This window comes from Copadichromis virginalis, linkage group LG22 (genome assembly GCF_057382275.1).
Source record: "Copadichromis virginalis isolate Kocher_CV1m ecotype Utaka linkage group LG22, C_Virginalis_male_GT1.1, whole genome shotgun sequence".
In the NCBI taxonomy this organism is placed as follows: Eukaryota; Metazoa; Chordata; class Actinopteri; order Cichliformes; family Cichlidae; genus Copadichromis; species Copadichromis virginalis.
In genome coordinates this window covers 32,656,554-32,683,689 of record NC_140638.1, presented here as the reverse complement: position 1 = coordinate 32,683,689, position 27,136 = coordinate 32,656,554, and the positions used below count along the sequence as shown (strand labels likewise).

The 27,136-nt window shown below is 42.9% G+C and overlaps 1 protein-coding gene across 2 annotated transcripts in view; it reads right to left on the bottom strand.

Annotated features, from left to right (window-relative positions):
- The window catches only part of adcy2b (adenylate cyclase 2b (brain)), a 74,255-nt gene that overhangs the window by 39,653 nt on the left and 7,466 nt on the right, over nt 1-27,136 (bottom strand). For both annotated transcript variants that reach the window (XM_085446556.1, XM_085446557.1), the window contains exons 2-5: nt 20,553-20,750; nt 6,597-6,761; nt 5,615-5,764; nt 447-595 (exon numbers count right to left, since the gene is read on the bottom strand). In XM_085446556.1, coding sequence (XP_085302682.1) covers nt 447-595; nt 5,615-5,764; nt 6,597-6,761; nt 20,553-20,750 — 662 coding nt within the window. The remainder of the gene's footprint in view (nt 1-446; nt 596-5,614; nt 5,765-6,596; nt 6,762-20,552; nt 20,751-27,136) is intronic.

The window sequence follows — 27,136 nt, the reverse complement described above, 5'->3', positions numbered from 1 at the left end:
GTGAAGAGGCTCTCATAGTAAGCCTGGGTTTGTGTACTCTGTTACTATGAACCCCCTCAGTACAGAGGAGGATGTCATTGGGAAACAAGGACAGAGGCTCCTGCTCATTTCGCAAAGTGACCTCAGAGGACAATAGAGGTGGATTAACTCTGAGGTGAATTCAGTCATGAAAGGAAAGAAGAAAATGGGATGTAAAGAGGATGGCCCAAAAAGAGTGGTTTGAGGAAAAGAAATGAAATTACAGGACATGACAGAAGATGTGAAGATTGCAGTAATATACAGTAGGAGAGATCCACCTATAAGAGCTGGTGGAGGGTGGAGGACAAAGGTGGGTGAAGTGTGAGCAGGAGGACAGGATAGCATACGAGCAATCAGGAGCTAAGATGAGAGCAGAAAGTAATCATCTTTATCATGTGGAGGTACAGAGAAAGGAGAGGGACACTTACCTGACATTGGTGTGCCGCTGCACGTAGAGGTTGTGGAAGTTGTTGGTGCTCTCAGTTCGACCGAAATTCGGTCCCTGAAGCCTCTGGATGATCTCAGCTTTCATCACTCTGGCTATGTGAGCAGGCAGTAGGGATAACAGCAAGCGTTCCTACAGGGAGGGAGATGTGGGGGGAGGAATGCAAGGCAGGCAAGGCAGGCGGTTAACGTAGTTTAAATGTTAACAGTCAATAACAATGGCAGGTTGATAAAGAGACTTTGTCTTTCTGATATACTATGATATGGAAATAATCGGTTTTGTTTCCACCAATCAAACAGAAAGGCTCCACGAGTACAAAAATCTTAATTCCCATTCAAACTGGTTTAAATAATTTGCTCCCTGAAACTGAAAGCTGAGCTCCTTTTCTAGGAGACCTAAAGGATCACATGTAGTGTCTGACAAGGAGTAGTGCATAATTAAGTCTGTTCTACTCTATTCTCTTCTGTTGTCATCCACAGCTAATATTTAACCTATTTTTACATCCCTTAATATGGCTCATTGGGGCTAATTTTTCAAGCACTGAGCACAGGAAGCCAAAGTCAAGCACTGAAAATCTCTCGAGGCACATTTTCAAATATGCAGTGTGTCATGGGAAACCAGGTTCTGCGCATTTTTAGGCTGCCGGTTAAATGAGTGATTGAATGGAACATTAAGGTAAATGCACTTGGTAACCTCCAGTGGTGTCAAAATTAATGTGGAAGTGCAAAAATTGCAGTTCAGTCAGCGGTACTATAGATAATAACAGTAATTTATATTTGGAGTTGTGGCGCTGCTTGGGCGCTAACAGCCACCGCTGAAAAGATCGGCAGAGAAGTTATCAGTGACAACAGAGCTGACACTAATTCAGAAAGAGCAAGAAAGCATAAGATGCGGTCCAGGTGGGTTGCAAAGTGGCTTGCAGACAAAAGCATTTTTTTAAGCCGCTTTCAGCCACTCCCTTATTTACATGGGGTCCTCGAAGCAGGTAGCTCTGCATGTTTGATTTGGTAGATTTTTGTAGGAGAAACCCTACCTGCCATAATCCCAAAGGCATTTGTGTTTTCTCTTGAGACTGAACCAGGCATATGAGTTTTGGCTGTCAGCTTTTTTGTCAGCATTGAATCAGGAGATTTGCTGGGATTGCAGCTGAGGTGAGCTTGACGTTGTTGACTATGTGAGCTTCCACCATTAAAAAATAGTTAAATAGCCCCACTGGGAATTTTTTTTATAACCACCCATTCAAATTGTATTACCCATTTAACATCCACCAAATCACCTGTCTACTCCATTAGGATCCATCTGTTTTTATCAAATTTTTGGGTTGTTGTGCATAACTAAATGGAAATGCTAATGAAAGAAGAGCTGCATAGCAAAATGCACTGTTGAAACTTTAGTTTCTGAAAAATGTGATTCTTTAGCATAAGGTACCAAATGGTAGTCCTATCCCTAATTGGTGACAGGTATATGTTGTTCTATTATTGTAACAGCTAGCTATCTGCTAAACATCACCTCAAGCCGGTTTTTAGTCAGTGAACTGGATCCCTGAGTGTGTTTTGGGGTGACAACTGATGACTTGCTGAGAGGTTTATTATTGTATTAACAGTCCAAACAAAAAATGAGCTCAAGTTTTATATTATTTTATTTCAGTATGTATATGTAGGCACTTAGGCGCTACTTGCATCTGTATGATGCGCCAGTTGTCACAATGAGGATTGATGAGGACCGAAATGCATGTTAGCTAGCTGATCACAAGTCAAATAGGAACCAAGTCCAAAGGGAGGTGGAAACAATCAGAGAATTGATGGGAGACAGACATGAAGTAAAACTACAATAGGTAACCTACAAAGTTGTACAGCAAGTTCATGAAATGCAAAATAAAAAATGCAGCGAGAAGGTCCGTGCTAAACATGAAAGCAGACAAGGGAACAGGCAAAAGATAAAGATGAGACAGAGGACGGAACAGACGGGGAAACACATAGGGAACTAAAACGACTACAAAGAATGAAAATAAGTGAATGACCCAAACTGTGAAACTGAATCATGTACATCCATTTTTTATATACAGTCATAATGAAAATGTAGATGCCATATAGATGTACCTTTGCAGTGATGTAAAATTTATTTGACCTATTATAGTCCCTAGTCCAAATCATTGATTTCTTTCTCATTTTGTAGGTTTTTCTACATTTCCCAAAAAGCATCTTAAGCATCTGATGAACACTGCTGTGCAGCTGCATTTGCTGGAATATCTCAGAAACTGAAATGCCTCGTGGCTGAAGTCAACAAAAGCACACAGGTGGCTGTTGGCAATGATCTGGGTCTGTTTATCACATTTTGCTTCCGAGGATTCATCTCTTGTCTGATTTTTGAAGGCTACATTATTGTTGCACAAATACGACTATACAAACGACTCTGACAGCTGCTGGTGATTTTTTAGAAAGTTTACCTACGCTTTGGAAAAGTCATGTCATTATACAGTGAGGAGAAAAATGCAGAACCAGAGATGTAAGATCCATCACCCTTCGCTGTTGTGTAACCAGAAGTTTTTGCTTTAATTTAGCACCATACACACTTGCATAGAGGGTGATTTTGGCGTGCATGTGCAAGCGTGTGGGCATGTGTGTGGGTGTGTGTGCATGTTAGAGAGAGTGAATAGCTGCCTGAGGGGGTGTGACTCATAAATGCAGCTCACAGCAGAGAGGGTCATTACATTGTTCACACACCACGGGCTCATTTCCTAAAACACAGCAGCAAATTAAGTCGAGAGAGGGACCAGGGGCTCTAAAAATAGAAACCAATAGCAACACTTGCTCTTATTTACTTATTCAGCGCCGGAGCAATATGAACACTCCACTGTGAGCATGCACAATAGGTATAATAGCCTGGGGAGATGTAGTGTTATTAATCATGTGTTTGATTAATCAACTAAAGTTGTGTGTTCAGTCGCTGAATGAGATTTGTTTTATGCAGTGGCATTTGTGTGCGTCCTCACACAGTGATGCAGATACTGGTGCTGAGGAACAGATGCCAGCTTAGTTATAAAACAAAGATCAACAGATAGACTCTGCTGACCTATGTTCACAAATAAAACATGTAAATAACTTAACAAGAAATAACAAGAAATGGTAACTACACCTAAATTCAGCGTTTTTACAAAAAAGATTCCTGTAGTAAGTAAGCAACTTTTTACAAACTTAGCAAGTTAAAAAATGATTTAAAAACTCATAGTCAATGCCAAGTGCGTACACTGCAGGTTATTAGTGTGCACGTTCATATGTCATTTCCCTGGTTGGAAAGAATGGCTAATGTCAGGGCAAAGACGCTAATGTCAAGCAAATGTCACCGCATAATGCCACTTAGACATGACGGACTTACCAACTCCTCATCCCTGACAAAACTAAGAAGTGAAATATTTTGGCAATTAAAACAGAGGCGGTTTGAATTTAATGTGGGCACTCATATTAAGAGACAGATAGCAATAACGAGGCTTAGGACAAGGCAGAGGCCAGCAAGGCCTTGAGCTAATTATAAAAATCAGCATGCAAATAGGATGCTTGCCTTTGCCACTTAGCAGTAAACACTAAGTATAGTCAAGGCTAAATAGAAATATTACATCTGTGTGTTTGTAAAGGTAATACATTTTGATTGATTACGGTGCTTGGTAGAGATCACGCAAGACATCAAATCCTGGATTAGAATCCATCTAACCCAGGACCATCTTTAGGGTTTACAGAGATATATTCACTCAAATATCCAATCATTACAACCAAGGTATGCAGAAAAACCATCTCTGCACCAACAACATTTTGAACTTTGCAGCAGATCATTTACAGCAGCAAAAGACACTCTGTGAGCTAAGAACAGGAATCTGAGACCATAATTCGCACTAGCTTGCCTAAATTGGACATTATAAGATTGGAAAACGGTTGCCTGATTTGATGAGTCTCAAGAATTCATCAGAATTTGGTATAAACAGCATGAAAGCATGGATCCATCCTGCTTTGTATCGGCGGTTCAGGCTGGAGATGGTGATGTAATGGTGTGAGAGGATATTTTCTTGGCACAGTTTGGGCCCATTAGTAGTTGAGTATCATTTAAATGGACATAATGGGAGTGACATTTCGGACTATATCACAAATCTCAAACTGTTTTTTGAACAAAACAGTGAGTTAACTGTACTCAAATGGCTTCTGCAGTCACCAGATCTCAGTCCAGTAGAGCACCGGTGGGATGTGGTGGAATTCGAGATTCAGATGATTGATTGACAAAATCTGCAGCAATTGTGTGATGTTTTCATGTCAACATGGACCAAAATCTCTGAGCAATGTTTCCAGCACCTTGTTGAATCCATGCCATGAAGAATTAAAGCGGGTCTGAAGGAAAAAGGGAGACCAACTCAGTCCTAGCAAGGTGTAACTAATGAAGATTAGTTGGGTACCATTAGTTGATGTCAGTGGGTGAGTGTAACTAATCTCAGGACACCTGAAAGAGATCCCTGAATCAGATATGTGGTCAATGGATTGATATGTTTACTAATGAGTGGATGAATGGAGCAAGAAAAGAAGTCAAAGATAATGACTCTCTACCAAATTCACTGCAATCTATCCAATTAGCGTAGCTATTTTTGAATGTATTTAATACTTTTTTTAGTGCCAAAATTTGACAGGCCTGTTTTGTAACTTCAAAATGGGAACTTCTCCAACTCTTAACAGCTTGTGGAGTAATTTCTAAGGGAACCGTGGATGGATGGATTCTAGGCAAAAATACATAGGATATGACGCTTGTCATGCACAAAGTTTCAACACAAACTCTGCTTGAGAACCAAAAGCTGTTGTAGTTTCAGATAGTATTTTGTTAGCGATGGAACAAAATGATGGAAAGTGGCTGGAACGTTGGGAAGGAATCAAGCTAGTTAGCAAGTTAGCCCCATAGCTGCTATTTTGGTAGCTAATGAATTGTCCGAGTTAGCAACAAAACTAAAGCTGACAAACATTAGCCAGCCCCCAGTACACATAATGTTTGAGCCCCAGAGTAGAGTTAGCATGACTGTTGGATTTGCAGACAGTCAAACTAGTGGACAGAAGAAGCAAAAGCAGGATAATAACCAAGAAGTAACTTCAAGAACTAAAGTATGGCTCTCAAAGTGTGTACCTGTTGGTGCTTTTCAAACTCCAGCTTGATGGGAGACTTGATGCAGTTGCAGGTGTCCTGATAGGTCTGTTTGAGTGCCAGGTCCATCAGATGCTTGTGATATGCCCCAGCCAAGTTTCCACAGGTGAAGATTATCACATTGGCTAAGATCTGCCACACACAGGCACACAAACATGGAAGAAATAAGCAATTAAGAGCTGACCTATATTGCAAATATGATTGTGCCAGTCATTTTTCCACTATACGACCTTTCCACTTAAGCCTCTGTTATTACCTTGTAAAACCAGGCGAGAACACACACTTTTGCAGTGCTTTCCACCACCGTGTCAACCACAAGCTCTTTACAGTGTGGACCTGCATATGAATAAGTTGTCCTTGGTGCCGTATCCAAGATCATGCTTTGCCTTTGAACACTGGTTTATTGGTAGAGTACTTTTCCACTCTGCATGTGTGAGTGTGTGAGAGCGAAGAAAGCTATTGAAGGCTGTTGTGATTACAGTGTTTTTACTCTGATGGTTGATTGGAGTGTGTGTGTGTTTGTGTGTGCGTGTGTGCCAGCAGCAGCAGAAATGGATCTGATGCCAAATCAATTCTAGTTCACTTCATGTTTCTGCACGCTTATTGACGTTTATGGATAATATTTTTCTCTTATCGGTCTGCGGCGAGACTCTCTTTGTTTTACTGTATCAACAGTCCATTCAGTTAGAGCCAGTTTTGAAGGGCTGTTCCCTGAGTGCGGTAAAAGGCCCTTCACATTACTCTGGAGGCCCTGCTGAATGTGCTCGATTATACAGGATAGGTTCATTGTTTTACAACCCAGACGCTGCACCTCATCATTTTTAATCATGCTTGGAAAAACATTAGAGAACAAGTTTTCATGCTGCAGCTAATATGGAGAAGAAATTACATATGCAGCACAAGCAGGAAGTCATGGAAAATATATCGGCAGATTCCAACAGCGTGGCTTTGTGTTCAGGTTTACCTGCCAGACTAAAGGATCCTCCAGGTCTGTGTCGCGGGTGGTCAGACAGACACTGAGAGTGATAGTGTGTGAGAAGCAGGTGATTCCACTGGCGATAATGGCCCCTCTCATGGAGAAGGGAAGCATGGTGTAGACAACAAACACGATAAAGAGGAAGAAGGAGACCTGGAAACGGGAAAGCAAGAGCAGGTGAAGGTGCAAATTTTTCTAAATTAAACCACACGCATTAATACAAACAGCTTTGACAAGAAGTTCCCAAATGTAGAAATATGCTTGCAGCTGAATCCCAGCAGAGATCTCTGCTGTACGTGTTCCCACTTTGTCTGCTGTTTGCCTAAATACAGAACACAGCTGAGTGGGCTGCCAGTGCTTCTTTGCTAAGAGATCCAACGATAAACTGCTGATCCTGTGATAAATCATTAGAGATGAGTGGGCTGCTCACTTAGTTTTCACAAAAATCCTCTGCTAAATTGTCCAGAAAACAAGAATACAACAAATCAGAGCATCAAGTTATTAAATGACTGCTCAAATATGTCTTTACATGTGGGAATAACATATTGTAACAATTACACGAGGAGTTTGTTGCTTGATTTCTGTGATCAGTTGTACCTCTTTTTTTGATTTCCATGAGACATTTTTACTCCGATTGCTTATCAGCTCCTGCTGTGGATGTGCGCATGCATGTTTCTGTGTGCTGTGCGTGCGCATCAGCATATTTTTCACTGATACCTCATGCCTTAACCTCCCACTTCGTCTCTGTGCACTTCCCCTGCTCTCACTCCACCTCTTCCTGTTATGGTGGCTGTGGTGGCAACCAGCGTGATGAGGTCACAGCTTCAACTAGGACACCAGATCAACTTTGACCTTCCTGCCTGTCTGTTTATTTCCTGTGCCTATCAGGTTCAGAAAGTCAGACTGCAAACAGTACTTCACTACAGGTGACAGCTCTGAGTGGATGGTTTCTCCTGAAAAGAAACCGATAATTCCTAGACCTCGATTTGTGTCTTACCTTATTATGCATGTAAACTTTAAGCTTTAAATACACTATGGCCTGCATTTCTCAGTTATTTCAGGGTTTATATGGATGCTTGGAAATCCTTTGAGTCCTTGGGTTTTGGATAAAGTGTTTGAAACTGCTAGAAATTTATTAGCTTTTTTAATAAGACTAAATGAAAAGCTTGCTTTTGGGAAAACATTTCTCTTTGAGCCTCACTTAACACACAGTCTGTAAATGTGTGGTTAAAGTATGAGCGGTGCTCTCTAATGATAGTGATGTGCGATACCACTGATTTCCTTTCCGATCCGATACCAAGTAATATCCAGGGTGATATCGACGATACTGATCCGATACCGATACTCTGTACAAAAACTTATTTTATTTATTGTATCTCAAATTATAGCGTCATAATGATTACAGGACATCAGATTACTTGTTCTTATCACTTAATAACGCAGGATTCATCATATAGAAATAAAAAAAAAAACTGAAGTTGTGTGCTATTTGAACAGCTTGCCTGCCTGCAGCACTAAAGTACTCCGTGGGAGACGTCTGTCTCGCCCTAGCAGCACCTGTCCCTCTCCTCCACTTCAGTTCGCCTGAACATACGCTCGTCATGTTCTGTGATGTGATTTACTCTGAGGTGTTTGACAAGGTTAGTGATGTTGCCACAACCATACATGCCAACCCTGCTGATTTTTCCGGGAGAATCACAAATTTCAGTGCCCCTCCCGGAAATCTCCCGGAGCCACCATTGTCCCGAATTTCTCCCAATTTTCCACCCGGACAACAAAATTGAAAAACCATATCGCAGAATTCATAGCGCGGCCAGCCAATTCCAGTTTCCAACAATGGCGGCAGCGTCTTAGTTTTAATATTACTCCTATTTCTCTTTCTGGGTCGCAAAAAAACCTTTTAACATATTTTCAGGTGAGAATGTAACTGTGTAAACTTCAAATATCTGAGCTGACCTACACATCGTTTTCAAACCCCCGCGGTCTTTCACTACTCGGGTTAAACATGATATATAAGTCACTTTGATAACTTAAAAATGTTATTGTTTGACTTTTTCAGTGGTTTATTTGTTCGTGAGTAAATCGGTTTGGCTGAGATTAAAGTTTACATTAAATTAAATGTAACTTTATTAATCCCTCGGGAGGGTTCCTCCAGGGTTTTCACACAGCTGAATAACATCAAACAGAAAATGATCAAACAGAAGAGTTTACGTCAGCGCCCGGTTATATTTTAGATAGCAAGGAGAAGACGGCAGTTTCACTCCACTGAGGGAGCTCGTGACGTGCTACCCGGCTTTCTTTAGACCGCGAAGGCCGGGTCCTCAGGTAGAAGCAGCCTCTGAATTTGGACACCCCCGCTGTTTCTGAGCCGGCCAATAATAACAGTGACATTTAACGTATTTTACCCGATAAATAAACCCTGTAAAATGTATCTATCACCCCCCCAACAGCCCTTTTGAATGTCTCCCTAATTCTGAGGTCTCAAGGTTGGCAAGTATGGCTACAAGACCTCACTTTTTTGCCACATGTATCGCAAACCACATCTCAGCTGTTTGTGGAGGTAAAATACGTTCACACATGACTCCAGTTACGCTCAGCCATTGTTGTGAGTGCGCACGCCAGGGGGCTGCAAGACATTTATACAGCCGTATTTCGCACATGACTATGAAAGGCGGAAGAGGAAGTAGTTCCTTTGAAAGTAGACAATCCGAATGTTATAGTTTCTTTCCACTGCGTTCATTTTAATGATAAACTACAAATTTACCCTAAATTACTAAAATATCGATATTTTAATGTGAGAATCGATTCTAGAACATAAATGATTGGTATCGGAGGAATCGATATTTCAGGATCGATCCGCACATCACTACTAATGGAACAGTGGGTGGGACAGGACAGCATGCCAGGAGGTTGCTGTTTTAAGAAACATTGGCTTTAAAAATATAAATCAGGGTTCAAATGAGGACCAAATCCTCAGTGATGCTTCAGTAACTGATGGAGTCATTTACAGTGGGGCAAAAAAGTATTTAGTCAGCCACCGATTGTGCAAGTTCCCCCACTTAAAATGATGACAGAGGTCAGTAATTTGCACCAGAGATACACTTCAACTGTGAGAGACAGAATGTGAAAAAAAAATCCATGAATCCACATGGTAGGATTTGTAAAGAATTTATTCGTAAATCAGGGTGGAAAATAAGTATTTGGTCACCTCAAACAAGGAAAATCTCTGGCTCTCACAGACCTGTAACGTCTTCTGTAAGAAGCTTTTCTGTCCCCCACTCGTTACCTGTATGAATGGCACCTGTTTGAACTCATCATCTGTATAAAAGACACCTCATCGGCCAAGATGGCGCCGCGTATGGATGCCCTGGTGCTTCAGTGCGTTACTTTTGTCTTGTTTTTGTGCATTTCTTCTGTGTCTGGGCACTCCTCTGGATATTCTTACACCAGAGAAGAGCTCCTTAACTGCAGGACTACAACGCCTGTGGATTTATTTCCAATATTTGTCGCATCTGCGGCAGATTTACTGCTGACTCTGATCAGGAAAGTGAGACGTCGAAAGAGAGGTAAGCGAGCCGGCGTACTCGTGCGTTTGAGGAAACGCGGACTGAGAACGGCCCTTCCTGGGATCTTCCTTTCTAATGTACGCTCACTCTGGAATAAGATAGACGAACTGGCCCTGATGAGAAGCATGAACAAAGACTTTGCCTCCTCCTGTGTCTTATGTTTTACGGAGTCGTGGCTCAGTGAGGACATCCCGGACTGCGCGCTCAAGCTGGAGGGCTTTCATCTGCTGCGCGCGGACCGGCAGGCCGCTCTCTCCGGTAAAACCAAAGGTGGAGGTGTCTGCTTCTACATCAATAGTGGCTGGTGCACAGATGTAACAGTGATTGCTCAGCACTGCTCTCCCTCTCTGGAATATCTTTTTATTCACTGCAAACCGTTTTATTCTCCGCGGGAGTTTGCTTCATTCATCCTGGCCGCTGTTTACATCCCGCCAGACGCAGATGCGCAGGCAGCTCAGTGCGCACTCGCAGAGCAGATTCTCCACACGGAGCGGACATACCCGGACTCTCTCATCATTGCTCTTGGGGACTTTAACAAAGCCAATCTGAGCCATGAGCTTCCAAAATATAAGCAGCATATTAAATGCCCGACCAGAGAGGAGAGAACATTAGACCACTGTTACAGTACGATCAGCGGGGCCTATCGCGCGGTGCCCCGCGCTTCACTCGGACTTTCTGACCACGTCATGATCCACCTAATCCCCGCGTACAGACAGAGGCTGAAGCTCTCCAAACCTGTCGTGAGGACTAAAAAACTGTGGAGCAACGAGGCTGTGGAGGAGCTTCGCACGTGTTTGGAGTCTACAGACTGGGACACAATGAAGGCTGCTTCTAACAGCTTGGACGAGTTTACGGACACTGTCACCTCCTATATCCACTTCTGTGAGGACAGCATTGTGCCATCACGCACCAGGGTGAGTTATAACAATGACAAACCCTGGTTTACTCCTAAACTCAAAAAGCTGTGGCTGGAAAAGAGTAAGGCGTTCAGAAGCAGAGACAGGGACTGCTACAGAGAGGCCAAGTACAGGTTCACTAAAGAAGTGGACATTGCCAAACATCAGCACTCTGAGAAGATGCAGCAGCAGATCTCAGAGAATGACTCGGCCTCTGTGTGGAAAGGTTTTAGGAATATCACCAACTACAAGCCTAAAACTCCCCACTCCACTGATGACTTGCTCTTAGCCAACACCCTTAACAACTTCTACTGCCGTTTTGACGAGCCATCAGGCAGCCTTCACACCTCCAACGACCCCAACAATAGAGGCACTTTGGACACTCATTCCCCCACCTCTCCCCCCTCCATAGAGCCATCACCACCTTCAAACTGTTCACCTGCAACACCCGCCCCCTCACCCCACACAAAAGAGGATTTCACACCACCTCCTCCCACCACAACTCTTCATATTCATGAAGCAGATGTGAGGAAGCAGTTTAGGAGTCTGAATGCTCGGAAAGCTCCCGGCCCAGACGGCGTGTCTCCTGCCACCCTCAGACACTGTGCAAACGAGCTGGCCCCAGTGTTTTCTGGCATCTTCAACTCCTCACTGCAGGCATGTCATGTGCCTGCCTGCTTCAAGTCCTCTACCATAATCCCTGTCCCCAAGAAACCTAGGATCACTGGACTAAATGACTACAGACCCGTGGCTCTGACATCTGTGGTCATGAAGTCTTTTGAGCGCCTAGTTCTCTCCCATCTCAAGACCCTCACGGCCCCCCTCCTGGACCCCCTGCAGTTTGCATATAGAGCCAACAGGTCTGTAGACGACGCCATCAACATGGCCCTACACTTCATCCTGCAGCATCTGGACTCCCCAGGAACCTACGCCAGGATCCTGTTTGTGGACTTCAGCTCTGCCTTCAACACCATCCTTCCAGACCATCTCCGAGGCAAGCTTTCCCAGATGAATGTGCCTGATCCCATCTGCCGGTGGATCACTGACTTCCTGACGGACAGGAAGCAGCACGTGAGGCTGGGAAAGAATGTCTCGGACTCCCGGACCATCAGCACCGGCTCCCCTCAGGGCTGTGTTCTTTCTCCTCTGCTCTTCTCCCTGTACACCAACTGCTGCACCTCCACCCACCAGTCTGTCAAGCTAATCAAGTTCGCAGATGACACCACCGTCATTGGGCTCATCTCGGACGGGGACGAGTCTGCCTACAGGAGGGAGGTTGAACGTCTGGTGTCCTGGTGCAGCCACAACAACCTGGTGCTGAATGCCCAGAAGACAGTGGAGATTATTGTGGACTTCAGGAAGCACACAGCCCCACTCCCCCCCATCATCCTGACTGACACCCCCATCACCTCTGTGGACTCATTCCGCTTCCTGGGTACCACCATCACCCAGGACCTGAAGTGGGAGCCCACCATCACCTCCGTCATCAAGAAAGCCCAGCAGAGGATGTACTTCCTGAGGCAGCTGAAGAAATTCAACCTGCCAACACGGACGATGATGCAGTTCTACACTGCAATCATCGAGTCCATCCTCACCTCCTCCATCACCGTGTGGTACGCTGGAGCCACTATCAGGGACAAACAGAGACTGCAGCGTGTTGTGCGCTCTGCTGAGAAGGTGATTGGCTGCAGACTCCCATCTTTGCAGGACCTGTACACCTCCAGGACACTGCGGCGTGCAGCCCGGATCTCAGCTGACCCTTCTCACCCTGGACACAGTCTGTTTGACCTGCTCCCCTCAGGCAGGAGGCTCCGGTCCATTCGCACCAGAACCTCTCGCCACAAAAACAGTTTCTTCCCCTCTGCTGTTGGACACATGAACAATAACCACATGATTGTCCCCGCCACCAACACATGACCCTACGCTGTGTCACTGCATCATTTCATGTTTGGCACTGATCACCACCTGCACTCATGTATATATCTTTCTACGTAGCACTCATAATTCTTATTCTCATGTATATATCTCATGTATATCTCATGCACATATCTTTCTTTCTACTTAGCACTTTAATTCTTATTGTCTGCACTGAAGCACCGCAGCAATTTCCTAATGTTGTAAACCTCAACATCTGGCAATAAACCCATTCTGATTCTGATTCTGATTCTGACCTGTCCACAGCCTCAAACAGTCAGACTCCAAACTCCGCCATGGCCAAGACCAAAGAGCTTTCGAAGGACACCAGGAAAAGTATTGTAGACCTGCACCAGACTGGGAAGAGTGAATCTACAATAGGCAAGCAGCTTGGTGTGAAAAAAATCAACTGTGGGAGCAATCATCAGAAAATGGAAGACATACAAGACCACTGATAATCTCCCTCGATCTGGGGCTCCACGCAAGATCTCATCCCGTGGGGTCAAAATGATCATGAGAACGGTGAGCAAAGATCCCAGAACCACACGGGGGGACCTGGTGAATGACCTGCAGAGAGCTGGGACCAAAGTAACAAAGGTCACCATCAGTAACACACTACAACGGCAGGGAATCAAATCCCGCAGTGCCAAACGTGTTCCACTGCTGAAGCCAGTGCATGTCCAGGCCCGTCTGAAGTTTGCCAGAGAGCACATGGATGATACAGCAGAGGATTGGGAGAATGTCATGTGGTCAGATGAAACCAAAGTAGAACTTTTTGGTATAAACTCAACTCGTCGTGTTTGGAGGAAGAAGAATACTGAGTTGCATCCCAAGAACACCATACCTACTGTGAAGCATGGGGGTGGAAACATCATGCTATGGGGCTGTTTTTCTGCCAAGGGGACAGGACGACTGATCCGTGTTAATGACAGAATGAATGGGGCCATGTATCGTGAGATTTTGAGCCAAAACCTCCTTCCATCAGTGAGAACTTTGAAGATGAAACGAGGCTGGGTCTTCCAACATGACAATGATCCAAAACACACCGCCCGGGCAACAAAGGAGTGGCTCCGTAAGAAGCATTTGAAAGTCCTGGAGTGGCCTAGCCAGTCTCCAGACCTCAACCCCATAGAAAATCTGTGGCGGGAGTTGAAAGTCTGTGTTGCTCTGCGACAGCCCCAAAACATCACTGCTCTCGAGAAGATCTGCATGGAGGAATGGGCCAAAATACCAGCTACTGTGTGTGCAAACCTGGAAAAGACCAATAGTAAACGTTTGACCTCTGTTATTGCCAACAAAGGTTATGTTACAAAGTATTGAGTTGTATTTTTGTTATTGACCAAATACTTATTTTCCACCCTGATTTACAAATAAATTCTTTACAAATCCTACCATGTGGATTCATGGATTTTTTTTTTCACATTCTGTCTCTCACAGTTGAAGTGTACCTCTGGTGCAAATTACTGACCTCTGTCATCATTTTAAGTGGGGGAACTTGCACAATCGGTGGCTGACTAAATACTTTTTTGCCCCACTGTAAATGGTGACCAACTGTTGGAAATTTTCAAGTAGGCTAAAATTACACGTCTCATTTGTTTAAGCTAGCTAAGCTAATAGCCAATTTTGAAACTGTGCTAGTATGAGGCCTGTCAGTCACTTACAGCACTTTCACTCATATATACCATCATATGCACACTACCTGTACGTGTTTGCTTGGAGTGTGATGGTTTGAAAATGGAAAATGTCCACTTTTTCTATATACCACTTATGCTAGTTAGCCATGTAGAGCTGTCAGTGGCTAAAGCGCGCTAATCTGGTGAAAGCTACAGCGCTTCAAGATTGTTCAGGTAATTAATGAAACTGGAAAAGCATCAAAATAATAGAGTTTATCTTTTTTATGATCCGGTAATAATGGACTGATCATTATAGTTGAGAAAGTCTTTCTTGAGTCGCCCGGGCTGAAGAAAAATATGGACTTGTTTTAGTAGACCCTGTGTCATAAAAAACAACACACACCCACACAGTATTTCACTGTCAAAACTTGTACATAATGTATATATTTTTTTTAACTGAATTCACTTAACTTACTTTAAATTTTTATATACAAATTTCAGCCGGCACAGTGCATTTCAGAATTTAATGAAGCATAACATACAACCATTTTAGCAGTCAGATTTGAAGAGTTGGTTGAAACAGCATGAAACCTCACATGAAACTGAATTATTAAACATCCATCACAATAAAAACAGCTAAATCCGTTTAGACTTCCTCTTCCAAGCACCTGATGTCCATGGAAATAGATTTCTGAGCCAAGGTGATAAGGCAACTTTTCAGAGGATTAGCAAAACTCTAATTAAATTTTGAATTAATGTTTAGCTACTGAGTAATTTTTTCTTGATTGGAGGTCTAAAATATGTTTAATCGGTACATACCCTCCAATGCTAGATGCTAAAATTGGGTTCAAATTGCTTAAAAAGTCAAAGTAAAATAGATTTCTAGATAAAAACTAAATAGTCCAAAAACAGTAAATGGGCTGGTTCTTATGTCATCTATGTCATAAAAGGAGCTTTTTACAACATATCTCCTCATAACAAGAGGAGTGTTCTTGTTTGGCAACGTCATTCTTAATATCTTTTCAAGGTCTTTTTGTTGGGTGGGTCCCAAACTTCCTGTCTATGAAGTTCTCACTGGAAGTGTAAATTAACTTTGTTCTGCTTTCCTGCAGTGAAGTCAACAATTGATTGAAATTTACAATCATTTCTAATTTAATTTAGTTGCACTTTGAAAACCCTGGCTTTAGAATTTGTCAGAATTTTTAGCACAGGACATGGCTTTAGTGTGACTATGTATTCTTATGTGTACCACAGATGTCTTGGGCTAAAAAATCCATCTTTAGAGTGACTTTGTGAGAGCTGTAGAAACCCTGCGCTCTGTTCCGCTTGAGAAAAAAAACAGATAGTCAAAATCAACGCTGCGGACATAATTTGCAGCAACGGGTTACAGAGATTTCTTCTCTCGCTAGCATGCAGTGTTTTATCAAGCCAAATCACAGCTAGAACATTGGATATAAGTAATTGTTTGGTTGACCTGAATGCAGCGAGCGCACACACACACACACTGAGGTGTTTTTGTGTAGGCTTAGACCTTCTGTTACTAAGGGAACCAACAAAGGGAAGGATGCTGACGTCGGAGCAGATGTAGCGTTTTGAAGGCCTTGTATATTTTTGCCATAACCTTCAACTCCTTACCCTGAACTCTCACCTCAGCATCGGGGAGGGGGGTGACTAAAGGGGTATGTGGTTAGTCGGAGTGTGTGACACTGGGTGTGTTCAGGTGGCTGCGTGGAATTGAGAATGGCAGTCCAATTTCAGGTGTGCCACACAGACAGGCAGGCAGACACCGTCTCCACGGCTTTCTATCCTGAATCCTAATACAGCCTCAAACACTCCGACATGAGTCCTGCAGCCATCACATCACTTCAGCACCTTCCATGACTTTTTCTCCCTCTGCCCTGCTCTGTGTGCTTCAAGCATAAGCAATGCATGCTTACCCGCCTCCTAATGCAAACACAGACAGATGCACAGATGCATGAATACTCCCATTTAAAAAGGTTTTGCTCTCCCCTCCTAAGAAGCAACACCCTGTTTTTTTTTGGTTTGTTTGGTTTTTTTGGGCAGGTACGTACTAACACGCACAGGTAAAAGTGACTATATCTTGATTATTTGGCACCAGGTGTGACAGCTATGTTCCATCTGCCTTCTGGAAAGAGCCGTGGCCTTCAGAGAAATTAAATAAAGAGCAGACTAACAGGCTACTGCGGCTAGATAGTGCCACACATGGCTAAAGATATATTTCTGTGTGCGTCTGTGTGTGTGCGTGCGTGCGTCTGTGTTTACAACAAAAGCAGGTGAGCCAGCTCAGAATGGGGTGGTTGAGAGTGGTGGAGGGTGGGAGTGGGAGAGAGGGGGTCCAAAGTGAATGGCTGAAGAGAGAAGCAGCTTCTCCCGGCCTCTGTCTTTGTGGCCTTTCTTTCTCTTTCTGTCAGACCCTTACTGTTATTAGCTCCATGTGCTCCATCAGACATGCTGTTCTCTCAGTAATCACAATCAATCCAGCCCACCGAGAGCAGGCAGCAGCTCCAACTGTTCTCCTCTCACAGGATTTCTGCTCCCCTGCATCTTTCTTTCTTTCTTTCTTTACCCTGTTTGTTATTACCTTTTTTCCTTTTCTCACTCCTTTCCTGCCTTCCTTTTCTCATTTTTTCTTTTCGCTATCCTCCTTTCTTTCCTTGTTTTCCTTTCTTGTTGCTTTCTTTCCTAATGCTTTTATTTCCCACCTTTTTCCTTCTTTTCCATTTTCCTTCATTGATTAAGTGTTTCTTTCCTTACCTAATTCTTTCCTGCTTCCTTGTCTTTCTCCTTTATTTTTTTTATTTCTCTTCCCATTTTTCTCCTTTTTTCTTTCCGCTTTCCTTTTTCTTCTTTTTTCTCCTTCTTTCTTTTCTTAAATATTTCTTTCCCTTTCTTCTGTCCTTCTTTTGTTAACTTATTTATTTCTGTCTTTCTGTTTTTCATTCTGTCATTCTATCTATCTATCTATCTATCTATCTATCTATCTATCTATCTATCTATCTATCTATCTATCTATCTATCTATCTATCTATCTAGATAGATAGATAGATAGATAGAGGAAGAGTCATGGGAGCAAAATAGCATAATTAATAATGCAGAATGATTATGCTCTCACAGGTGGCCGATGTTAAAAATATCCCCAACCCCACCGTGGAATCGAAGAAGTAAAACGAAGGTAAGACGGAGAAAGAGAGGTGGGGAGTGGGTCGTGGGTGGAGGTTAAAAGGATAAAAGGAGGCAGGTGGAGAAACCAAGGAGAGAAAAATGGGATTTGATGAATAGATGGAGACAGGGTGCTAGCATGAGAAAATAGGAGTCCTGAAATGGAGAAAGAAGGAGCCTGGCGCTGAAAACTAATGTGTCTGTCTGCTGATCTGCTCACCTCCAGCTCTCATCAGGGCTCATTAACACGTCAAATTAATTCTGCACTCACACACAGCCTCAAACGCACACAGTCACACACACACAGCCATGTATGCATTCAAAAAATACACATTTAAACTAAATGACAGGTGTGTGTGCGGAAGCAAATTCTTTGTCACATGAAATCCTGAGAAGACTCTTGAATGCACGGCTACGTGTCGAAAGGCCAAATTATCAGGTTCGGGTAATCGTAAGCCATTTTCACGCACGTACTGCAGCGCTGAACGTTTCTACGTGTAACAGTGGGAGACGCATGCAAATCTCTGACACAGTTGGCTTGGCGTTAAATGGCCTTTAACCTGCCAGCTCCCTACTACAAAGTCTGTGTGATGTCCTGTGGCACTGATTTGCATCAGTGTGGAATCAGTGGAGATAAAAGTCTGCTGCAGCGAGTGGTCATCCTGCGTCCTGTCTCCTGCACGCTATCTTAAGGCAGCAGAGTATCTGGGCTAGAAAGAATGTGTGACCAAACAGCTTAAGTCACATATTTATTAATTGTTTGTTTTTGTAGACTGTAGATAAAAGTCTTGTCAATCACAAGCGCGCCCTGTATTATCCTCCTTTTTCACTCCCATGGAAATCGTATATTAAACAATAAACATCGTGACGCATTCATTATGCTCTGAAACTAGAAGATGACTCATGAAGAGAGAGTGTTTACTGAGAGTATGGATCATGGGAGTCATAAAGCTGTGTTTTTGTTTGTCGCAGACTTTGAGGCCCCTGCTGGCTATCTGAAAAAAATGTAGCTTTAAGGCTCATTTACATAGGCTTCACCCCAATAATTCTTCACCCTCAATAACATTGAAGCTATCCAATCTTTAAGTGATGACATATGAACCTGGCTTCCGGGTCCAAACTACTCTGTGTTTATTAAGGCTGTTGTGTTTTTAACTTGTTTTAATGCTTTGTTTCTTCTATTCAATCTGAACAAGCCCTTAAAAAAAAGTCAGTGATCACTGTCGGCCTCTCTCAGTTTTTATTACCACTATTCATTTTAAAGCTCAGTTTTTAAAACCTTACGATGTAACGGGAGCCCAGCTCATGCAGCAGTATATTAACGACTAACCTCGTATTGTGGATGGATTATCTCAGTTGTTCTCCTGACTAAAGTTGAGTCCGTTTACAGCATCGTGCCATGCAATTACATTTATCCCTAACCTCTCGGGAGCAATCATGTTAACTTTAATTGAGTGGAAAAAAGTTAGCGTTCATCCTCCATCTTTACTGTGTTTATGTTATGCTAACATAGCTCTGTAGCTAGCCACCACGTAGCACATCATTATATACCAGCTAGTCCAACTTCAGTAACCCTACAAACATCACTTCTGTTTAGGTTTTTGTTTTCATTTATGTTGGAAGTGATAGCAGAGCTGTACGTTTTAATTTTTTCAGAAATCTCTCAGCCAGAGCATAATAAATTATGTTTGGGTGGAAACTAGCTAGCTAACTCCCCGCTAACGTCTAACTCCATTAAATTTAATAAATTGTAATAATCATGGATGCCTGGATGTTAAACTTAATTGTTACACCTGGTAGAGCAGGCACACCGATGATTTTATTAAAGATTAAAGAATTTAGACAGTTTTTAACTTTCAGTGATGCCGTAGTGTTCCTTTGAATTTGGGGCCAGAAGTGAAGTTTGGACCCGAAACGGCTTAAAGACCGGATAAAAATAATAATAAATTGAAATATATATGATCAACTTTACACTGAATCAACTGATTAATCATTAAGGAAAATGTGCTTGGTGTAAACTAATCATGAAAGTACATTTCATTTACATTTTATCAGATTCCATTAGATTTAAAGTTTTTCATGGTACTTATGTGACTAATCTACATGAAAAATCTACATGTAATTAAATGAGCTAAAGTGTGAATTTTGGGCTTAAACCCTCTTTAAGTGTACAAGCTATGTCCATCTTTTATATCCAGTTAGTTTACTTCACAGGAAGGTAGCATCTGATTAAGTCTTTCAGAGTCTGCAGAAAAGCTTTGCTGCTTCCATTTCATATTGAAGTTTTAATCTGAAGTGTGTGAATCCTTCAGCTTTATAAAAGTATGAAAACGTATCTGCCGAATATCACTTCAAGCTGATGCATTTTCTTTGCAGGGCTCAAACACCTGGCTGTGTTATTATCTTTCCTTTCATGATTTTTACCAGTATAATGATTGTTCCACCATTGTTGTGACTGTCAACCAGTGCTGGGTGTAATGCATTACAAAACAACACTTTACTGTAATCACATTGCATTTTTCAGAAATGCAGTAATGTAATGCATTACTGTACTAACTTCAGTAGTCAAGTTACAATTTCAGGCATTATCATCATCACAAATCACAAAATACAGTCACAATACAAAATAAAGTTGAGCATGATAGGGTCCCCTTCAAGTCACTTTTACAAGATTCTCAATTCCAAATTGGACAGCTGTAAACATTTTAAAGCCATCTGCTGAACTCTTGTTGATCAACCCGAACACTCACACAGAAAATAAAGAAAACGATCTACCTGGTCCCAGGGGCTGAGTCTCCCTCCAGAGAACATGAAGAGGTAACCCATGGTGACCAGACAGGCCCATATTAGCAGTGAGAACAGGCGAAGCATCCGCTTGAAGACAGATTCGATGCAGACGAGGATGAAGATGGACAGGAAGAGGAAGAGCGCAGTGGGCACTGTGATCAAGAACGTCAAGTGGTCTTCTGTATTCTGGAGAGAGACAGAGATGGTTGGAGGTGAGGTGAGTTTGGTGAAATTGAACACATTCATGCTTTGGCCCTGGGTTAACCAATCACCTCTAATTGGCTCTCCCGTGGCATCAGAATGCGACCACTTCTGTCAGTATCTCACCTAACCCCGTTCTCAATGCAGATAAAATGCCAGAGATTTACATGTGCAAAGAGTAGTTCTTTCTCTCTACACCAAACCACATAATGGAACGGCCGAAATTAAACACAGAGAGATAAGGCAGGGTAGGAAACAAAAGTAAGATTAAGGAGGCAAACTCTTGATTGTACTGTGACTCATCTGATATCATCTCCCCACCTGATTCTTAATATAGGATTATATCTGCACATCGGAAAATGATGCTAAGGAGGTACCACTTCCGTTAAAGAGAAGGGGACCTGATGACCAGATCTCGGTGTGTTTGCTTCTTCTATAGGTCAAAACCATGCACTCTGACTAATGTGTAAGCACAATTATGGACGGATTTTGATTTAAGAAAATGTTACTGAATCTAATTTTCAGCTTCTTCCTAATCCCTGATGCTCACCCCATAATACCTACAATGTCTTCTTCACCTCTCTTTAAAACTGTCCATTGCTTTGGATGGTTGACCACAGGACTCATCTGTCTTCGCTATCTCTGCTCTTTGCATTTTCACTTTTCCATCAGCCTCCCTCTCATTCACACTTTCAACTGAGCTTCATTCCTCTTCTCGCCAATGCGTACCTCCACCTCTCCACACTCTCTTCCACCTGGTCCCTATATCTCGGTACAGAGATCATCTGCAAACATTGTCCTGCCTAACCTCAGAAAACAAAAATGGGCTCAGGGTTGATCTGTCTCACATGGGAGGTCTCTGCTGTGGGAACGCACAAAAAAATATGAGCCACCCAAAAACATACTTGAAAACGGCCAGTACTGAAAAAGGAATAATTCACCTTCGAGGCCGAAACCATTTTGCACCCGTTCTAAATTGGGGCATCCTCTCAATTCATGTCCCTTAACCAGAGCACAGCCTGAAGGCAAAGAAGCACCTACCAGACCACACAGATGAGTTCTGATATTGTTTTAGACACTCATGTCTAAAAGCTTCAACCTTAACTCCAAATTGACAAAATGTTTGCTCATTTTTTTGTTTGCTAGTGATGATGTTAGGTCCTCAAAAGGATGGCGGTACTACACAGCGTGCACGCACAAACAGACGAGCAGACGGCACAGATCGGCAGGCAGACAGTCTGAGCCCAGGGAATGTGCTACAGCATCACTTCCACGCTCACACTATCAAAGTCAGCATTTAGAAGCTGTCACCACACAGACAGAACACTCTCTCGTCCTCATTTGGCATATATGCAGGTCAAGACGTTAAAGGCAACAAAAACTGTCCATCCCGTCAAGTCGTAATTTCTTTTGTTTCTCCCCCACACAGTGGTTCAGCTTTTTTCTCTCATTTAGCTTTGTGCAATTACATGCCTTATTAATATATTGATTCTTCTTTGTAGAAACTTGTGAAATCAAGTGCAAATGAGCTCATATAACTGCCAGATATATACAACTGGTTCAAGAAAAATGGCTTCATATGAGACTCATTAAAGCTTATGCAGCTTTTGCTTATTCTTTATGCAATCTTTACCTTTCTGGTCAAATGTTCTCAGCATGGAGACTCAAAAACCCCCGAATGCAGTTATGGGATTCAAGGTAGATTCATAATCGTCTTATTTATCATTTTTATAATTGTTAACATGAGCAGACTAGAACAAATCCAACAAAAACTGTAATGGAACGAGTCTGCAGGGTTCACCCAACCTACTTGCTGCTTATATTGAGGCTTCTACATACGAGTTCAGGGGGAAAAAGTGCACTTTTTTTGCAACAATATTCATTATTTGGAGAATAATACGTGATGAACATGATGATGAACTCATGATGTACATTTTCCTGCTCCATATTTTTTTCCCTTGCACTCTAGAAGGGCCAGCCTGGTGGTCAGCTCTGTCTTCTCACAGCATGAACATCCTGGGTTTGAATCCTGCAGCAAGATAGTGATGTCATGGTCCCAGCACTTTGACCCACTTATACAGAAAATCAAGATACTTCCTGCTTGTTTTTTTCATGTTATATTCTCAGACTTTCTTACTTTTAATCTCCTGTCTCATTCTCAGTGATTAGTTTCACTAGTACCTTGTTTCCTTCAATCATTTCTTGTGTTTCTAATTAGCCTTTAGTGTATTTAAAGCTGCAACTTGCCTTAGTACCTTGTCACGTCTGTCTCCCAGAGTGTTTACCTGTTTGGACCTCTATGGACTTTTGTTTTTTTGTTTGTTTGTTTGTTTTTACTTTGCCTCAAAGGTCTGCTTTTGGGTCCACATTTCCCTCAAACATGACAGAATGATGGACCCAGCCGACGTTGATGTACATTCTGGGGAGCTTAAAGACGAGTTTGTGTGGTGCTGTAAGATTTCCACCTGGATTCTTGGATCCACAAACATTAAAACCCTGTGGGTGGGAGATCAACAAACATCCACAATTCCTTCAGTCTCCCACAAGTTCGGACAGTTTTCCCAATAACTGCAAAGCGGAAAGATGACTGCAGTTGCTCAGATGTAAGTAGTATCTGAGTCTCCTTAACTCCTTAAATCCATCTGCTTCATCCAATTTCCAGTCACTTGTTCCTGCTACCTACCTGGCCAACAACCACAACCAGAGGATGACGAACTAGCCTCCCTTGACCCTCCAGCTGCTACATCCACAACCCAGTCATCCAGCTCCACATAGTAACTGGCTGCACCATCCACTGCCAACCTGCCAGAGCTCACTTCCTGCATTTTATCATCTTTTAAGAAGTCCTCAGTGACACAGCAGTGGTCCAGCTCCGAACTTTACTGCAATGGATATGGATAGATGGATGAAAGAAAATGGCCTCTAGAGGACTGGACTTGAACTACAGTAACTTTGCATGATATAAAGTTCCTTTAAAGTCACCCTCCTTTTATATCATTATGTTTCTGGTTAGTGGGGGGTGGCAGAGTGGGAGGTCAACAGACGAATTGGTGCTGCATAAGCAAAGCTCTTGATTTACCGGTCGATCATCCCTACCCTCACCTATGGTCACAAGCTTTGGGTGAAGAAAGAACGAGATCACGGATACAAGTGGTAGAAATTATATTTGTCTGAAGGGTGGCTGGCATCTCCTATAGAGATAGGATAGGGTGAGGAGTTCGGCCATCCGGGAGGGGCTCAGAGTAGAGCCTCTACTCCTCCACATCGAAAGGAGCCAGTTGAGGTGGTTGGGCATCTGACAAGGATGCCTGCTGGGGACCTCCTGGGTGAGGTGTTCCGGGCATGTCCCACCAGAACAAGGCCCCAGGGCAGACCCAGAACACGGTGGAGGAATTATATCTCTCAGGTGGCCAGGGAATGCTTTGGTTTTCCCCTGGACAAGCTGGAGGAAGAGGCCGGGGAGATGGAGGTCTGTGCTTCTCTGCTTAGGCTGCAGCCTCCGTGATCCAGAAATTGATGGATGGATGTTTCTGATTGGCTGTCTCTCACAAACAGAAGGCTTAAATTGAATTGCTAATAGTTGAATGAGATGACCAGATTTAGGTTTCCCCCTCTCTTTGAAATCATACAGAGCCTGTGCTTTTGGCTCATAGAGATTACTTGCACATACACTTAATTCATTATTTGACTAAGTGTATGGCCCACTTTAATACCAATTCCACAGTCATGCTAATTAAAGACTGATGACAGCCAAGAGACAGTTGTTAGATTGTTGTCCCTTTTCCCTGCTGGATGTATCACGGATTCCTAGCTGTAAAAAATCACTGGCTAATTTGGCCTGGACCTACAGAAGAGGTATGACTAATTAAGTTAATATTTTGCTAAAAATTTCACTTGCCACTTATGATCTGATTAGCTGCTGAGCCTCTGCACCAAGAAATAATGACAGTAGTGTTTTCAGCAGGTCTGATTGTGCTGAGTGAACGTCCACAAAAAAAGGAGTGCATAGCCTCCTAGAGCTCATTCTACTAATCCGCCTGTGCACTCTGCAACTAATGTGCAAATAAAGCACTCCGCAACATCTTTTCAGAATTTATACACTCTGAGGGGAAAACAGGCAACAAAATAACCATCATTCACCCAAAGAGCAGGATGTGAAACACCTCACAGGCTCCATCCTAAAGCCAGTGCCCACATAAACCATTTAAACTTATTCTAGTCGAGTCATGATTACACTGACAGGTCCGGCATGATAATTGAGCGAGACTCTCTGTGATAACTTGTCAGCCATTTTACAGTAAAAGGCACGCCGGTGTGGGCAAAGAAACGCATTGGATCCTCTCCGCGTCCAATTCAATTTCTGTGAGAGAAGGAAAAAACAAGATGTCACAGCCTCAACCTTCAGTAACGGGATGTTTTGACAGTTTATTGACTCAAGCTGCTTGTTAAAATACAGCAGAAGCTATTCGGTCAGAACAAATCCAAGATAGCAGCATTAATGTGGCAACATGGTGCAGCAGCGGTAGCATGAGTCAGGTTCTGGTGAAGGGATCCCATGGGATCCGGCTGCTGACGCCACGGCAGCTATACAGTCAGCCCGGAGCACAGATTGAATCCTAATGAGAATGTAAGCAAGACTGCAAACTCTTACAACAGCAGAGGTTCTTTTAGCGTTAGAAACACACGCAAAACACACATGCGCACACAAGTCAGAGACATACAGAGAAAGAAAAGGGAGGGACCTCCTTTCTCGCTACATGCGCATTTGGAGTGAAGCAGCTGTTCACATCGACAGAAAGAAGCATCTGCACTTTGCACATTTCTGATCGTAGGCCATCTAATCCTGTTAAAACCCCTTTGAAACTGGTTAAAGCGTTTTCCCTTGACATAGCACAGAGGGAGTGGGGTGTGTCTGCCTGCTATATTGTGCAGCATTGTCACCCAGAACAATAATTTCCTTTTTTAACCCAGTCTGTCTCATCCAGCTATTATACTGGGAGGGGAAAAAGGCTGGGGAGGGGTATGGGGAGACATAACAGTGGCAGAAAGAGACGCAAAGATTCAAAAATCTAATTATTCAGCAGCAAAATGACAAAAACGCACCAAATAAAGAAACTGAGGAGAAATGGGGGCCAGAGAGGGTGTGTTGCGATCGCGGCAGCGTATGTTCTTTCCACGTGCTTGTGCCTGCTGAATATTTATACTGTCTGATGAAGCAGCACTGGTGGCATATTCCTTCAATTTGCTCTCAGCCTGGTAATGAAATTCATCAATAATCAACAACCCTTTCCCTTGAAGGCCCATCTGCGGCACAGAGAAATGTTAACGCGCTCTCCACAAACAGGTCAAAGGTTGCAGAACATCCAGCGCTGAACCTAAAAGTTTATGGTTCACATTATTAAAGCTAGTTTGGAGTGAAGTCACAGTCACTTTAATGGAGGACCTACCATCACGAAAAGGACACTAACTCACTGCAATGATGTTTTATGGGCGCTTTAGCAGCTTTTGTTGTGTTTAACTGTCATGACTGTTTTCATTTCATCTTGAGAGATTGCGTTACTTCAACTGTGTGATCTTACATCCGTTCATCACAGCACCATGGTGAAGGAATTCATCGGAGGCGAGTGAAGAAATGGTCATTTTTCCAGCAGAATAAAAAGAAGCCTGATGCCCACAGCAGGGAGACGGTGCTGCTCAGTGGATCAAACCAGTTTGAAATGCTTCTGCAGATTCAAGAGGCCCAGCAGCTGAGTAAAAAAAGATCACTTATTTAAAGATGAGCCATGAAGAAATGGTAATCTTGGTCGCATTTCTGCTTTAACTCTGGAAATGGATGAACTATGAATTTCAAAGAAATCTGATAAATTTAATGTTAGTTTAAAGGCTCAAGGGGCTAATGAGGACTAGATCGTATCTCAAACTGAATTACTCCTTTATTTATCACAATCACGAGGGAGACATGTCGGGTGGATGTCATTTTGAGACAGAAGTAACAAGAGTTGAAGATGGAGCACTGTCAGCTAACACCAACAACCTACATCCATAAACAACACACAGACACACATACTTGCTAATCAGTGCTTAGTAATAGCCTAATAGCCTTCTGGATGATCTGTGCTACATGGCAGGTCGCATCAGAGAATTCCACTAATAAGACAGAAAAAAGGGGCCAAACACTACAACACAGGGGAGAGGTTCAGTCAGTCAGTAACTCGAGTTAGATGAGGAAGTCTATGGGAATTCACTCACTTTTGTCTTCTCCTAGGAATAATAGCAGCTGTCTTGAATATTTCCTACACTCAAGCATTAATAGTTTAGTTGGTTTTTACACAGTGCTTGTGCATTTTGACTTTTTTGTTAAGGGTACAGCA